The sequence below is a fragment of the Corythoichthys intestinalis genome, chromosome 4, assembly GCF_030265065.1.
Source record: "Corythoichthys intestinalis isolate RoL2023-P3 chromosome 4, ASM3026506v1, whole genome shotgun sequence".
In the NCBI taxonomy this organism is placed as follows: Eukaryota; Metazoa; Chordata; class Actinopteri; order Syngnathiformes; family Syngnathidae; genus Corythoichthys; species Corythoichthys intestinalis.
This window is the reverse complement of record NC_080398.1, coordinates 31,991,400-32,007,623: the sequence shown is the minus strand read 5'-3', so window position 1 is coordinate 32,007,623 and position 16,224 is coordinate 31,991,400. Positions and strand designations below refer to the sequence as shown.

Genomic DNA, 16,224 nt, shown 5'->3' with positions numbered 1-16,224 from the left:
TCATATATTTATTAATTTTTTATACCGTTTGAGGCTGTTTAATTTTTTATGTTCCTTTTCCGATTACTCGATTATTCAAACTAGTTCATTGATTAATCAACTACTAAAAAAATCGATAGCTGCAGCCCTAAAACTATGCATTTTTTGCATTGGTTTTACTTAAAAAAGCTAAAACTTTACGTTAAAGTTATTGATATTTAACCTAATTTAATTAAACTACGACTACTTTTTAAAAGTTTTCTGGTGGAAACCTTGTTATTGCATCATGTGAATTCAATATTACATTTTTTTTTCTTGAATACCAGTGTAACAACAGTGATTGAAAAATAACATTTATTCATGCCATTACACAGTACTGAAAGTAACATACATATCATGGAGCTTAAAAAAATATAAAGTAAAAAAAAAAACGTTAGTGTTTAAAAATGTTCAAGTATGTAAGTAACATTACAATTTTTCTCGTCTTTGGTAATAATTCACCATTAATATTATGGTAATGCCGACACATACAGTATGCAGTTGAGGTTAGACCCGCACGCAGGTTTGCTTACACTTTTTCTCGCTTTCAAACTGGTTGGCGTTGCCGTGGCAACCTCCGAACCAGAACTGAGCGCAGGCGTTGGCCTCCGAGTCGTAGTACCAGCGCACCACGTAGTCCCGGCATGGACCCGGATCCAGTGGCGCTGCGCAGCTCTCTGTTTGGACCAAAAATGTATTTTAATTTTTTAAAAAGAAATTACGTTTAAATAACTAGAAACTGCAATTTGTGGAGAAATTACAATGGAGCTTTGCTGTGGTAGTTAAAGAACGATCAGGTCACTTTATGTTGATTTTGGGAGATTTCGGGGACATGTCATAATGACATCAGGCCACTTCCTGTTGATTTGGGGACATTTCGGGGACACGTCATGTCGATATCAGTTAACTTCCTGTTGATTTGGAGACATTTCGGGGACACTTCATGTTGATATCACGTCACTTACTGTTGATTTGGGGACATTTCGGGGACACGTCCGATTGCATAGCTGTCAACGGCATTGACTTACTTGGGCGCCAGTTGAATGTCATTGAGCGGTAATGGTAAGTTTTTGGACAAAAATCACTAACACACAGGTGAAAATCAATAGGAAATTTGGACCTATATGGCCGTTAATGGCATGCCTGTCAATGGCATCGACTTACTTGGGCGCCAGTTGAATGTCAATGGGCTGTCATGGTAAATGGTCAAAAATCACAAGGACCTATGTTTTCCAGCCATTTAAAATGAATGGGAAATTTGGACGTACAGCGCCCTGCATAATTATTGGCACCCCTGAAAAAGATGTGTTTTTTAGCTTCTAATCATTTTTTGTTTGTTGCCAAACAGCTCGATCTTGGTCTCACACAAAAATACACACTGGGACCGTGTGTTTTGGTCAGATGAGACCAAGATTGAGCTTTTTAGAACCAAACACTCTAAGTGGGTCTGGCGTGCCACGAAACATGCGCATGCTGAAAAGCACCTCATACCCACTGTGAAGTATGGGGGTGGGTCAGTGATGCTGTGGGGCTGTTTTGCTTCCAAAGGCCCTGAGAACCTTGTTAGGGTGCGTTGCATCATGAATGCTATGAAATACCAGGGCATTTTAAATCAAAATCTGTTGCCTTCTGCCCGAAAGCTGAAGATGGGTCGTCACTGGGTCTTTCTACAAGACAATGACCCTAAACATATGGCCAAATCTACACAGAAATGGTTCACCAGACACAAAATCAAGCTCCTCCCATGGCCATCTCAGTCCCCAGACCTTGTTTTGTTGGCAAAAGGGTTGTACAAAGTATTAACACCAGGGGTGCTAATAATTGTGACACACATTATTTGATGTCAAATATTTTTTTCTTTATGTGGGATTTTTTCCCCACTGAATGAATACACTTGTATTGAAGGTTGGATTTTTCTCTTTTTTTCCATTAAGGTCCCATATTGTTTGAATTAAAGAAAAAAATATTAGAAGCTAAAAAATACATCTTTTTCAGGGGTGCCAATAATTATGGAGGACACTGTACATGGCTGTCAATGGCATCCCATTAGAAATGAATGGGCAAGTTTTTGGGGAACTATTAATTCTTGCCAAATTGTTATACAATTTTTATGCCTCTTATCGTTCTGGAATTTTTTCATGTGTAAGTTTTGTGATTTGGTAAAAATATTGTAGGACATGTAGTGTTTTGAAAAACTTTTTTTTTTTTTCAAACATACGTTTACGGGAAAACAAAATTTTGGGGGGTCATTCGAAAAATTCTCTGCGCCACGCGAAAATTCCGGTCATTTCGATATTCCAACGGTGCCGATCGGTCAAATGGTTCGGGCTGTGCGACGCGCCGATGAAACACCAAACAAGAAAAAAAGGAATTTTACCATATGAGCCTTTGCTACGCAAAGCCCCATCTAATTAGTGATGTAAGTCATACACTTGTTCATAAATCTTGGATTTTTTTTTTTTTTTTAGAATCATGAATACCTGGGGTGGTGTGTGGTGTTGAAATAGGCGTCTTGACGGTTGGAGCGGCAGGCCCGAAGACTCCTGTCCTAGACTGGTGACGCATGGGCTTGCCGTCCGGTCTCAAGTGCATCTGGTCAAAGAAAGGAAGTTTCTGCGTTTCCGATGAGCTCCGGTCTTCCAGTTTTGGCCGTGGTGTTGTCTCTTGTCTGTCAGGATAGAGTGCTGGAGGGCGGGTCTGTCCAACAGAAGACAAAAGTTTGTTATAATTAGGGTTGTTCCGAACATGTTTTTTTGCTCCCGATCCGATCCCGATCGTTTTAGTTTGAGTATCTGCCGTTCCTGATATTTCCCGATCCAATTGCTTTTTTTTTTTTTTTTTTTTTTTTTAATCCCGATTCAATTCCAATCATTCCCGATAATTTTTCCCGATCATATACATTTTGGCAATGCATTAAGAAAAAAATGAATAAAACTCGGAGGAATATATACATTCAAAATACAGTACGTAAGTACTGTATTTGTCTATTATGACAATAAATCCTCAAGATGGCATTTACTTTATTAACATTCTTTCTGTGAGAGGGATCCACGGATAGAAAGCCTTGTAATTCTTAAAGGATAAATGTGACTTTGTCTATTGTGACTAAATATTGCCATCTAGTGTATTTGTTGAGCTTTCAGTCAATGATACTGTAGCAATTTAACTGTTCTGCCCAAATGCATGATGGGAAGTGCAGCCATGACTGTGCGTAGGAGCACCAATTGATATATCTTCTCTGCGTTGGGAAGTAACATAGGGTGTTAAGAAAAAGATCAACCTCTACCTTTCTTCCCCACATTGCTTCTCACGAATTTTCTAAATGATGAGAGAGCGATTTTAAGGCTTTAGCCAATTAAAAAAAGGCTTCAAAGGCTGCCAAAATTCACTCTACTCATTTTACGCTGCCTTTTAGCACTATATATGGATAAAACGGCATCCTTATAGATTGAACGCGACAATGCGAGAGTGGATCGTGCAGAGCATGCGTTAATTGCGTTAAATATTTTAATGTGATTAATTTTTTTAAAAATTAATTACCGCCGTTAACGCGATAAATTTAATAGCCCTACTTTAAGCCAAAACTAAAGACTCTAGATGAGTGTAAGACATTTTGTCTGTAACGTTAAATACAAATAGAATACGATTTAATTAAAAAATATATATATATATTAAAAAAAAGGCATGTCCGATATTTTTTTTGCTGATTCCGATACTTTGAAAACGACGTGATCGGACCGGATCGATCGGCATCCCGATCGATCGGGACATCTCTAGTTATAATGATGTTGACTGGGAAATTTTTGGAAAATCCAGCTCAGAAAAACAGTTTGGCTTAACAATATAAAAATTGGTAGGCGTCTCCTTCACAAGTGGAACCACAAAAAAAGTTTTAAAATGACGTGCCGGAAAATACACAGTCCATTTTTTGTTTAAATTTCACATTTCCAGAGATCTTACAAAGATCATGCACACGCATGAAGAAAAATCGGCCCCTAAAACCAGTTTGATTTAGCAATGTGAAATTTTGTAGGCGTCTATCTCAGGTAGACCCTCCAAAAAGTCTCTAGAAGCTAGAAAACACGGAAAAAGTCAGTCATCTTTGTTTAAATATGGCGTTTCCAGAGATCTTACAAAAAAATCAGCCCCTTAAGTCGATATAATTTAGCAAATTGAAATTTAGTCGGTGTGTCTATCACAAGTAGACCCACAAAAAAGTCTATAGAAGCCATACCGGAAAAACGGGAAGTCAGCCATTTTTGTTTAAATCCGGCATTTCCAGAGATTTTACAAAAATCATCTTGGTTAGCCTACTCTTGGAGGGAAAAAAACAGCCCCATAAGCCTGTATGATTCAGCAATGTGAAATTTAGTCAGTGTCTCTATCACAAGTGTGTCTATCACAAGTAGACCGACAAAAAACTCTAGAAGCCATGCCGGAAAACACGCTGGAAGTCGGCCATTTTTGTTTAAATCATGCATTTCCAGAGATCTAAAAAATAATCTTGGTTAGCCCACTCTCTGGAAAAAAAATTCAGCCCCTTAAGCCGGTATAATTTAGCATTGTGAAATTTAGTCGGTGTGTCTGTCACAAGTAGACCCACAAAAAAGTCTCTAGAAGCCGTGCCAGAAAAAACAGGAAGTCAGCCATTGTTGTTTAAATCTGGCGTTTCCAGAGATATTATGTAAATCATCTTGGTTAGTCTACTATTGGGGAAAAAAATCAGCCCCTTAAGCCGGTATAATTTAGCAATGTGAAATTTTAGTCAGTGTGTCTATCACAAGTAGACCCACAAAAAACACTCTAGAAGCCACACCAGAAAACACAGCAATTTTTTGTGTAAATCTGGCGTTTCCAGAGATTTTACAAAAATCATCTTGGTTAGCCCATTTTGGGAAAAAAAAAAAATCAACCCCTTAAGTGAAATTTAGTCGGTGTGTCTATCACAAGTGGACCCACAAAAAAAAACACTCTTGAAGCCACACCAGAAAACACAGGAAGTCAGCAATTTTTTGTGTAAATCTGGCGTTTCCAGAGATTTTACAGAAATAACCTTGGGTAGCCCACTTTTGGGAAAAAAAAATAAGCCCCTTAATTAAAATTTAGTCGGTGTGTCTATCAAAAATTGAACCACAAAAAAGTCTCTAGAAGCCATGCCGGAAAAAACAGGAAGTAAGCCATATTTGTTTAAATCTGGCTTTTCCAGAGATATTATTAAAATCATCTTGGTTAGCCCACTTTTGGGAAAAAAAATCAGCTCCTTAATTGAAATGTAGTCGATGTGTCTATCACAAGTAGACCCACAAAAAAGTCTATAGAAGCCATGCCGGAAAAACAGGAAGTCAGCCATTTTTGTTTAAACCTGGCGTTTTCAGAGATCTTATGAAAATCATCTTGGTTAGCCCACTTTTGGAAAAAAAATCAGCCCATTAATTGAAATTTAGTCGGTGTGTCTATCAAAAGTTGACCCACAAAAAGGTCTCTAGAAGCCATGCCGGAAAAGACAGGAAGTCAGACATTTTTGTTTAAATTTGGAGTTTTCAGAGATCTTATGAAAATCATCTTGGTTAGCCCACTTTTGGAAAAAAATCAGCCCCTTAATTGAAATTTAGTCGGTGTGTCTATCAAAAGTTGACCCACAAAAAGGTCTGTAGAAGCCATGCCGGAAAAAACAGGAAGTCAGCCATTTTGTTTAAATCTGGAGTTTCCAGAGATTTTACAAAAATCAACTTGGTTAGCCCACTCTTGGAAAAATAATTCAGCCCCTTAAGCCGGTATAATTTAGCAATGTGAAATTTTGTCAGTGTGTCTATCACAAGTAGACCGACAAAAAAACTCTCTAGAAGCTATGCCAGGAACCACACAGGAAGTCAGCAATTTTTTGTGTAAATCTGGCGTTTCGAGAGATTTTACAAATATCATCTTGGTCAGCCCACTCTTGGGAAAAAAATCAGCCCCTTAAACCGGTATAATTTAGCAATCTGAAATTTAGTCGGTGTGTCTATCACAAGTAGACCAACAAAAAACTCTCTAGAAGCCTTGCCGGGAAACACGCTGGAAGTCAGCCATTAAAAAAAAAAATTTTTTTTTGTAAATCTGGCATTTCAACGGATCTTCCAAAAATTCCCTTTAAGCCATGCCGGAAAACACACAGGAAGTCCACCAAATTCATTGAAATTTAACATCTCAAATCTTCAAACATTATCTTTGGTAGCCCACTCTTGAAAAATAATTCAGCCCCTGAAGCCAGTTCAATTTTGCCATGTGAAATTTAGTAGGCGTGTCTATCATAAGTAGTCCCACAAAACGTCTTCCGAAGTCATGCCCGAAAACACATAGGCAAGTATGTTTTTTGGTTTGAAGTAACCATTTTGGTTTTAATTTGTCCATTTCCAATCTTGGCCCTGAAAAAATCCAACCTCCAGAAGGCGGTAACATTAAGCAAGATGAAATTTGGTAGACAATGTCTATTATGAGTAGACCCACAAAAAAAGTCTCAAGAACCCATGCTGGAAAACACACAGGATGTCATCCATTTTGGTTTGAAGCAACTGTTTTGGAGTTAATTTGACCATTTCTAGAGGTCCTTAATTTAAAAGATGAACGTCACCATTGTCCGATTACTTCCAAATATGTTTTCATTGTTGCGTTTAATGACTATGCCAAAACTGTGGTAATAGCTCCTTATTCTGTTGACGTTTTTCCTCACCGTCGACTGAACTCGGCGAATTTCTCCCGTGGAGACACGTGTGTTTGTGTCAGTCCTGGTCCTGGTCGGCTGTCGGAAGTCACCACCAATGACTGAAGGAAATCGGCCACCTGGAATGGATCTGAACAAAACACTACTGGTGTCTTCACAGATATGGCTCAGGAGTTTCTTCTCCAGGGCTTGAAATGGTGAAAAAATGGAGAAATGCATTGGTATAGTAAACAGAGCGGGTACTTAGAGCTAAATGAAAAGTTTGTCTGTTGAGAACCTGGCAGTGTTTTGAAGTCATCAATGAGGTACACATGGTCTTCATCCGGTTCTGAGGCCATGAAGTCCAGCTCCTTTTTGAACTCGCCAAAAAGTGGATCACTGGAGTTCACAACCCCGATCACAAATGTCTCAATATCACTCGCCCGGGACTCCCTCACGGCGCTCTCAAGACTGATTGAGTCCCTCTTGTCAGCCTGGCCGTCGGTAATGACCACGGCCACCTTCCTGACACCCGGCCGCGCCGCTCGTAAGAGTGTGTTGGCCTGGTGGACGGCGCTGCCGGTGAAGGTGCCCTCGCCCATGTAAGCCATGGAGCGCACCGCCATCTTCACCTGGTCTCGAGACGCATCCTGGCTTAAGCTGACCACCACAACGTTGATGTGGCTGTAGAGCACCACGCCCACTCGTGTGGTGTCCCTGCCCACTGACGCGCGGTCCACCAGGGCGCTAACAAAATCTTTGACCACCTCAAAGTTGTCAGGGCCCACACTCTCGGAGCTGTCAATGACGAAGACCAGCTCCAAGGGACTCTGCCGGCACTCCACCCCACAACCTGCGATGGAAAACTTTTAGGTCATCCCAGGCAAGACAAACGGGCGAACTACTCAGCAACATCTTTTACTTACTGCAGATGGATCGCACGATTTTGATGATTTCTTCCCTCTGTCAAACACAGAAAACAAATTTCCTGACTGGATCAAGTTAAAGGACTCATGTTTGTGCCATCAGAAATTTTGGGCAACATTCAACCCCCAACCTTAAATTTGGTAGGAATGTCTACGACGTGCAAACCAACAGAAATCTGTTATGAAGTCACGCTCGAAAATGTATTGGAAAGTCAGCCATTTCAAGGGTCAGTTTGGCGATTTTTAATGGTCCTTTGATGACCAACCTTTTTTTGCTAGGTTTACTTAACAACATGAGCTTTAGTAGATGATTCTCCAGGTACAGACACCCCAAAAGGTTTCAAGAAGCCATGGCAAAAAACAATGTATAGTTTGGGTATACAATATCCCCAAAAAAGAGTCATTGCTAATGTTATTGGATGTCTTGCAGGGGACAGAAATTGACTTACTGTAAGTCCAGGTTCTCCTTTTTGTCCATCTCTGCCCTGTAATTTAGAAGCATGTATGTAAGCATTTATTATTGTCAAGATCTAGCAAAAACAGACAAAAATTTGCAAGTTCCTTTAACACTAGAAAACCCGGCAGAGGCCGACTTGGCCTTTCCCAAGACAAACACTCCTAATATTCCCTAGCAATAGCTGATTTGGCCTCTCCTCCGTGACTCGTGATAGTTTGTGTCAGTTCAAGTCAAGCTACATTTGTTTAATTACATTTATTTATGAAGTTTGACACTTTTTACACATTTTTAATTCACTTCTTCTATACTCCACACACAACGACAGAAAGAATGGCCCAAATGTGTGCATTGTTTTGAAGAAGGAAAAAAAAAGCGTTTTAAAACTGCAATTTGAGTGTAAAGCAGGAATTGTGTCTATAGTTTAGAAGGACTGAATCAGGGGCATGGAGTATGGATTGTGGTCATTGTGTCAAGTTAATGTATGTCTAGTGGTTGCATTTCCATATGAACGGCTGTTGTCTGTCCGACAACGACTTGCCAATTCAAAAGCACTTGGGTCATTTTTGCCACCTCTGGGTTTTCCGGGGGAGAGGCCATATCGGCCATTGTTTGACACTAGTAGGAGTACCAGAATTCTCTGGGACTTCTAGTGTTAAGATAGTTGTCGTTTTGTGCTGATGCAGATAAGATCTACTTTATTAAGCGAAGTTTTCGATATGTCTACTGCATGTGGTGTGGTTAGTGGTCAAAATGAAAAATGGCACCAAAAGGTACATGCTTGCCATCCTTTGCGTACTGGTGTACCGGATCAGAAGAAGGGTTTTTGATAGTGAGTGAACTGAGCAACCTAGACGAGACCATAACACACTGTCATATGGTCCATCTGACTAGTTCCAAGGGGCAAATCTTTCCACTTTCACCCTTAGAATTGTTTCAATTATAAACAATTAATATCTCCTGCCTCAAGAATTGTCTGTTCATAATTGATCCAACAACAAAATCACATACTGGAGGTCCGGTAACTCCGGGTTCCCCAGCAGAGCCTCTGTCTCCTTTTTTCCCTTTGTCACCTGGAAAGCCTCGGTCGCCCTGTAGGAGGATAGTGACATCCATCATGTGAGTGTTGTGCCAGAAATCCGCGAACATAAGATTAATAGAATGCAGCAAAGGGACAGCCGTACCTTATCACCCTGTAGTCCCACTCCAGCAGGACCCCTCGGGCCAGGGATCCCCTGGAATCCGGGCTCCCCCTAGATAAAAATCATCACATTTACACTTTGGTAATGACTGGATAGGAGTCTGCAGGTTCTATCTGTACCTTTTGTCCTTGAATACCCTCTCCTGGGGGTCCCTGTGGACCTGGAGGACCTAGCATGCCCATTGAACCCTTCAGGTAGAAAGCAAAGACTTAAGATTTCAGAGGCGTGGAATTTAAAGGTTACAATCTAAGACTTAAACTGTATATACGAAAGTAGCATTTCTTCTGGCACTGACTACCTTTGGTCCTTGCAGTCCAATTCCTGGTGGCCCTGCAGGTCCAGAAGGTCCAACCAGGCCTCGGTCTCCCTGTATTAAAATGAAACCTATCTTAAGCATTTGATCATTCCTCACCGTACTTCATCTTTACCTTTGCTCCAGGTAGGCCTACACCATCTACTCCAGTCTCTCCTGTTAAGCCAGGGCGACCTGGAGGACCCTGAGGCCAAGAGTTAAGCATCATGAAGATGTGCAAAGACTTGATACAGATGCTGGACTTTGATACTTACTGGTGGACCGGGAAAACCTTCGCCTTTACCTCCGGGTAGTCCTGAGGGTCCAGTTGGCCCTCTGTCACCCTTCAAAGCAAACCACATTGTCAGCACTGTGGCTCCCCATTTAAGAAAGTAGTGGAACCTCACCTTGGGTCCAGTTACACCCCTCCCGGGTTCTCCTACAGCACCAGGAAGACCTTGTGGACCTGGATCTCCCTGATCAGACAAAGCAATTAAACTAAATATTAGTAAGTCAAGGTGACACGTTTTTTGGGTTGTTTGTGGGCTTACCTTGGGTCCCAGTAGTCCTATCCCTGGTTTTCCGGGTGCACCAGGTGGCCCAATAAATCCAGGATCCCCCTGATTAAAAAAATAAACACAACAAGCTTGGAAAGTCCAAATTACAATTGGAAAAGTAGTATGACTTTTTCAAAAGTCCGTCCTTACCTTTGGCCCTGTCGGCCCCACAGGACCAACAGCACCCGGCTGGCCCCTGGATCCTCGGTCCCCTCTGGCTCCCTGGAAAAAGGCCGTACAAACTTTGTCGTGATGAACATTTCTTTTACAGACGTTTTATTCAAGAGATTCACTTTTTCTCCTGGTGCCCCTTTCCCAGGACTGCCATCCGGTCCCCTTGGCCCTGGAAAGCCGATGTCTCCCTAACATTGAAAATTAACAATCCATTAATCAGGATTAATTCAACAAACTAATTGGTCGTACCTTTTGTCCTGGGGTCCCGTCCTCTCCCGGCTGACCCGGTATGCCTGGCAGGCCACTGGGCCCCACGTCCCCCTAAGGAAAGAAAACTAAATGACAATTATTTCTTAAAGTATAGACTTCACTATCAGTTGACGAGACAGCTCCCGTAGGGGGCAGGGGCCAGACAGAGCATCGCGGCAGCTTTCAGTGCGATAAACTCAAATACATGATGCGTTCTAACGCCAGGTTTAGGTGGAAACAGGACAAATGTTTTAGTCGCTGATCATGGAGACTCATATATGCCTAAGGGAGGTGCCTGTTTTGGTTTTAGGTCGCTAGCGGCTTTGTTTTTAAGGAATTTTACGTTTTTGAAAATAGGCCCCCCTATGAAGCGGCCACTGATAGTGAAGTCTATGCTTAAAATTTCAAAATATTTTTTAAAATTCTGAATTAGATATTGAGAATACCTACTTTTGGTCCTGGTACTCCTACACCTCTCTCACCGGGTGGTCCTGGTACTCCTGCGAATCCCTGATTACCCTAAATTTCATTAAAAAAAAAAAAAAAGTTTCATTGTTTTTTTTTTCCCGCACCCTTAACTCGTCATATTTAATGGATTGAGTTTACAACTCAACCAGCCTGACTGTTTTGATTGGCAGAGCCAATTTAAAATAATTTGCATACCCATATGTGAAACAATTCCATTGTAATCAAAATGCTAAACAGCCAACGTGTCCATCAAGATTAGCGTTGTCGCTAACCAACGCCTTCTGTTGTCCTACCTTGGGTCCTTGTATTCCCAGACCTGGACCTCCTCGGGGGCCTACAGGTCCAGGTGCGCCTGGATCACCCTGAAGGAAAATCGAAAAGCTGTTCATTAGCCACGTCACTGTTTATTTAGCCAGTTACATTACATTTCTACCTTCTCTCCTTGGGTTCCGACACCGGGAACGCCAAGCGGACCTGGTGAGCCGGGTGGGCCGAGACTGCCCTAGAGCCAAAAACAAGTGTTGAATTAAGTATTTTACAGCTGAATTGTTCAGCCATACTCGACAATTTTATTTACCTTGTCACCTTTGAATCCGATGCCAGGTAGCCCACGATTTCCTCGGGGTCCATCGAATCCTCGATCCCCCTGTACAATGAAAATTTGGGCTAGGATTGCTGGCAGTGATCACTAATTCGCCACCAATTCTGAATTACTTAGATGGAGTGGTTGTCAAACTATGGTACGCGGCCTGCCTTTTGTGCACATGTGTCAAAGTGGTGGCTCGAGGGTGGGCCAGATCTGGCCCGTGAAGGGACAATAAATAACATGCATCGACGTCATATTTCTCGTAAAAATAAAATTTCTGATCAAGGACTGAAAAAAATTAGTATTTAATTTTTTTGTTTCTTTTTTTTTTTTGTTTTACTTTTTATTAACACAAAAATAAAAGGAAAATATTTCAAGAAATAAAATAGAATTTTAGTTTTTTCTTTGGGCTGTCAAAATTATCGCGTTAACGGGCGTTAATTAATTTTTTAAATTAATCACGTTAAAATATTTGACGCAATTAACGCACATGCCCCGCTCAAACAGATTAAAATGACAGCACAGTGTCATGTCCACTTGTTACTTGTGTTTTTTGTCTCCCTCTGCTGGCGATTTGGTGCGACTGATTTTATGGGTTTAAGCACCATGAGCATTGTGTAATTATTGACATCAACAATGGCGAGCTACTAGATTATTTTTTGATTGAAAATTTTACAAATTTTATTAAAACGAAAACATTAAGAGGGGTTTTAATATAAAATTTGTATAACTTGTACTAACATTTATCTTTTAAGAACAAGTCTGTCTATCAATGGATCGCTTTAACAGAATGTTAATGTTAATGTCATCTTGTTGATTTATTGTTATAATAAACAAATGCATTACTTATGTACAGTATGTTGAATGTATATATCCATCTTCTCTTTCCATTCCAACAATAATTTACAGAAAAATATGGCATATTTTATAGATGGTTTGAATTGCGATTAATTACAATTAACTTTTGACCTGTAATTAACGCAATAAAACTTTTAATCATTTGACAGGCCTATTTTTTCTACCATTTTTGAAAAATTAAAATTTACAAAATTATAAGCAATTGTTTACCCATGGAACCCTTTTTTTAAAATAAAAAAATCCAAATATACAAAAGATAATTTTAAAAAGATGAATACATTTAAATGGATAGTAACAGAATTAGTGCTGCAAAGATTAATCGATTAACTCGAGTATTCGATTAGAAAAAAAGATTCAAATTGAATTTTGCTGCTTCGGGTATTCATTTAATTAAAGTGGTGTTGTAATGGTTTGTTTTGAAAGTGTTTGCATTTAGTTTTATTGATTTGGGTGGATATACTGCCCTCTAGTCTGCCTCGTTTCACATGGCTGAATCCAGCTGCTCCCTGTTAAGACCAACATAAGCTAAGTTTTTGTTTGAGCTAATGATTTTTTTTAATGCGTTTGTAATTTAGTTTATAGGTATACTCAGTGTTTTTTTGTGGAAATATGTGTCTGAATAATTTGTTAAGGGCATTTAAAAAAAAACACAAAAAAAAACTAGCATTTAAGCTAGCGGAGTTTTGCTATGTATGTTAGCCAATTTTTCTTTTGTTGCACGTAGATACTCATTAAATTATTTTTTTCTTAATTTGAATTTTTAATGTTCCTTATCCGTTTACTCGATTATTCGAACTAACTAGTTCATCGATTAATCGACTACTAATAATCGATAGCTGCAGCCCTAAACAGAATAAATCAACAAATATAAATGGTACAGTATTTTAAAAATACTTTAAATATTTAATAAAAAAAAAAAAGCTAATGATCATTCTTCTAAAATCTTAATGCTGTGTTCATGATAAAACTGATATACAAAATAACTACAACTCCTACCTTTTTTTTTTTTTAACATTTTATGTCTAGTACACTTACGTATTTGAACTCATTGGCTGCCATTGACGGCGCTCGACGTCCAATCCATTTTGACTGGGAGGGGCGAATGAACGGCAGCCAATGAGTTAATGTCGGACGTCATGGTGGTATTTTTCAAGACGATATTTGCTGTAAAATATTTGAGAACCACTGTTTTCCATACTATAACAACAAAAGTCTTACTTTGGGACCTGGCAAGCCTTCTCCAGGCGATCCCGGGTTTCCCCGAGCTCCAGGTGGTCCAATCGGACCCTGGAACAAGCAAAATGTACAAGCATATGAATAAATAAGAATCTGTAGTGTTAACATCCCTAATGGCCACACAGTAGATGTGTGTGCGTGTTTAACATTGTGTCCTATTTTCTTTTAGTGCTTGGCCTGCCATCAGTGTTTCCCTTACTGCACTTCTATTTTGGACTTGTCAATGTTTTTACCTGACATGGCCTGCAACAAACATTTTACGAATGCAGTACGCGCTGTACTGCATTTACTGAAGTTGAACATTGTGTTGATACTCACTGGTAGTCCCGGTTCTCCGATACCAACTGGACCAGTCGGTCCCGGTCTTCCGTAGTTGCCTTTTTCTCCCTGAAATATTAACATTTTATAACACTTTGTTATTAAACTTTTTACAGGGCAAGCGGGAGGAGGTGCAATTTAAAGCAACAGTTGGTAACTTTTCATTTATGGTCGATTTTAGCGACGCCTGTGGACAAAAGTAGTAGTGTTTTGCCTGAAAAATGTACCTCCCGGTCGCCTGCAGATGGATTAAACAACATTTCTGTTTCCAGCCGCTGTGTGAAGGATGAATACTAATAAGGTAATGAATCCAGTTGTGGCTAAACAATAGCATATGACGGTTAGCAACCAGAAAAGTAACCTAGTGTTGCTTTGAAAAATAAAAGAATTTATTTTTATCACATAATTATGTTTTTTTTTTTTTAATTATTATTGTATTTTTACTAGGAGTGCAACGGTCTGCGGTTCAAAGCCGAACCGTACGGTTTGCCCTATACGGTTCAATACGCCTTTATGAGCCGCGCCTTTTCGGTTTTGCAATTTATTCCGAACGCTTGTGGAATGAATTGGTCGAGCTCTGTGTGCGACGTGAAGCACAGCTGTGGAGAAATTCCTGCCCCGCCGCAAGTAAATGTCCGATCGCTGTCAAGCACCTGTGTAATAGAAGCCCAGTAACGCCCTCTCTCGCTTACGAGCAAAGTGAAAGTGATACAAGAAAGAAAACAAAAAGCTATGGCGAGTGGAGGAGTGGAGAGACTGAATTTTGAGGAAGCACTGGCTTCTTTCAAATCTGCGGTGTGGCAACATTTCGGTTTCCCCGTGGACAGGGGCGGACTGGTAATCTGTGGGTTCTGGAGGATCACAGAACGGCCGGTGCCCTGGACGGCCGGCGTCCGCCATTCATTATGCATCGCTGTTTTTATCCCCCCTAGCCTCTGATTATCTACAGTTCGCATCCAATCCGACAGGTGGCAGCATTGCGCCTGCTGTTCATCGCCAGTCTGATAGAAGAACGAAAGCACAAAGTAGCCTTCATTGGTTCTTTGTGGAAGCAAACTAGCGACGAGCGTCAATGCACAATATGGATGGTGGTGGCAAAAAAAGTAAAGAGAAGGGTGGCGCCGAGAAGGTTAGGGAGAAAAAAATGAAGAAACTGGAGAGCGAAGCATTAAAATGTCATAAGTTGACAAATATTTTCGCAAGCAGCAGTTCATACAACGGCCACGTCGGGTAACAGCAGCTCAGCCCCCGGCGATGGTGAGAGGGGGAGCGGGAGCCGCTCTGACGTGCAACCGGTACAGGGAGAGAGAAAAGAAGAGGGAGGGTGTAATGATAAGCTGGTGGAAGTTCCCCAGACAAGCGCAGGGCAAGTAAAAAGGGATGAAGAGGGTCACTTGCTCGGTAAACTGGCAATTGTTATCCACCAGGTAGCTACATTTCAGATGAAATAAATGACAATTAAAGGGTTAGTGCCAGCTAGTCCGTTTGCAATCATGTCAAGTTACAGTATGCTAGTCCTACTATCACTCTCCTAAGGAAAAATATTTTAGCTGTAAAACAACATATGCACACGCAGCAGCAATATTAATTCAGAAGAAATATAACAAAATATTAATAAAACGAATGGTTTTACTTTAAAGTTTAGTTAAATTGATATATATATTTTTTATTCATGTATATATCGTTTTGTTTTCTGGTTAATACTTTCCAATGAAGGTTATGTATCCAGGATTTGTCTTGAAATGTTTATTGTATTTTCATTGAAATGTATTATTTGTATAGAGCCTACCCACGTACCACGTGCTCGCTGTATGGTTCCGCCCACTTGTCCGTCAAAACATAGTGTTAACCTGTTACGGCTACGTACATTTCTCCTATTTACGGCGTGTTTTTCTGCTCCTTAACATTAATAATCAAAATGGTGAAGGCGTGTGTAGCTGTTGGTTGCACTAACAGAGAAGATGGAAGGAGAGACTTGAAGTTTTACCGTATTCCGAGGGATCCAAAGAGGAGAGCGAAATGGACGGCTGCAATTCGACGTGAAAACTGGACACCAAAAAATCACCACAGACTATGTAGTAGTCATTTTATATCCGGTAAGATGCATTTAATATATATTTAGAGGGTTTTGGCCTGACAACCACAATTAAGATCATTGCTAGGCTAATCTCCGACAACATACGACGTAGTACGACATAGTTTCAAAT

At 40.3% G+C, this 16,224-nt stretch overlaps 1 protein-coding gene across 1 annotated transcript in view; it reads right to left on the bottom strand.

Moving 5' to 3' along the window:
- Positions 1-383: 383 nt before the first annotated feature.
- Positions 384-16,224, bottom strand: part of col28a1b (collagen, type XXVIII, alpha 1b) — a 41,613-nt gene continuing 25,772 nt past the window's right edge. The window contains exons 13-35 of the mRNA XM_057835006.1: positions 14,018-14,086; positions 13,682-13,750; positions 11,597-11,665; positions 11,453-11,521; positions 11,313-11,381; positions 11,002-11,070; positions 10,552-10,623; positions 10,422-10,490; positions 10,279-10,350; positions 10,123-10,191; positions 9,979-10,047; positions 9,847-9,915; positions 9,708-9,776; positions 9,578-9,646; positions 9,399-9,467; positions 9,262-9,330; positions 9,089-9,169; positions 8,073-8,108; positions 7,624-7,660; positions 6,996-7,550; positions 6,728-6,906; positions 2,499-2,715; positions 384-695 (exon numbers count right to left, since the gene is read on the bottom strand). Coding sequence (XP_057690989.1) covers positions 526-695; positions 2,499-2,715; positions 6,728-6,906; positions 6,996-7,550; positions 7,624-7,660; positions 8,073-8,108; positions 9,089-9,169; positions 9,262-9,330; positions 9,399-9,467; positions 9,578-9,646; positions 9,708-9,776; positions 9,847-9,915; positions 9,979-10,047; positions 10,123-10,191; positions 10,279-10,350; positions 10,422-10,490; positions 10,552-10,623; positions 11,002-11,070; positions 11,313-11,381; positions 11,453-11,521; positions 11,597-11,665; positions 13,682-13,750; positions 14,018-14,086 — 2,385 coding nt within the window. The 3' untranslated portion in view covers positions 384-525. The remainder of the gene's footprint in view (positions 696-2,498; positions 2,716-6,727; positions 6,907-6,995; positions 7,551-7,623; positions 7,661-8,072; positions 8,109-9,088; positions 9,170-9,261; positions 9,331-9,398; positions 9,468-9,577; positions 9,647-9,707; positions 9,777-9,846; positions 9,916-9,978; positions 10,048-10,122; positions 10,192-10,278; positions 10,351-10,421; positions 10,491-10,551; positions 10,624-11,001; positions 11,071-11,312; positions 11,382-11,452; positions 11,522-11,596; positions 11,666-13,681; positions 13,751-14,017; positions 14,087-16,224) is intronic.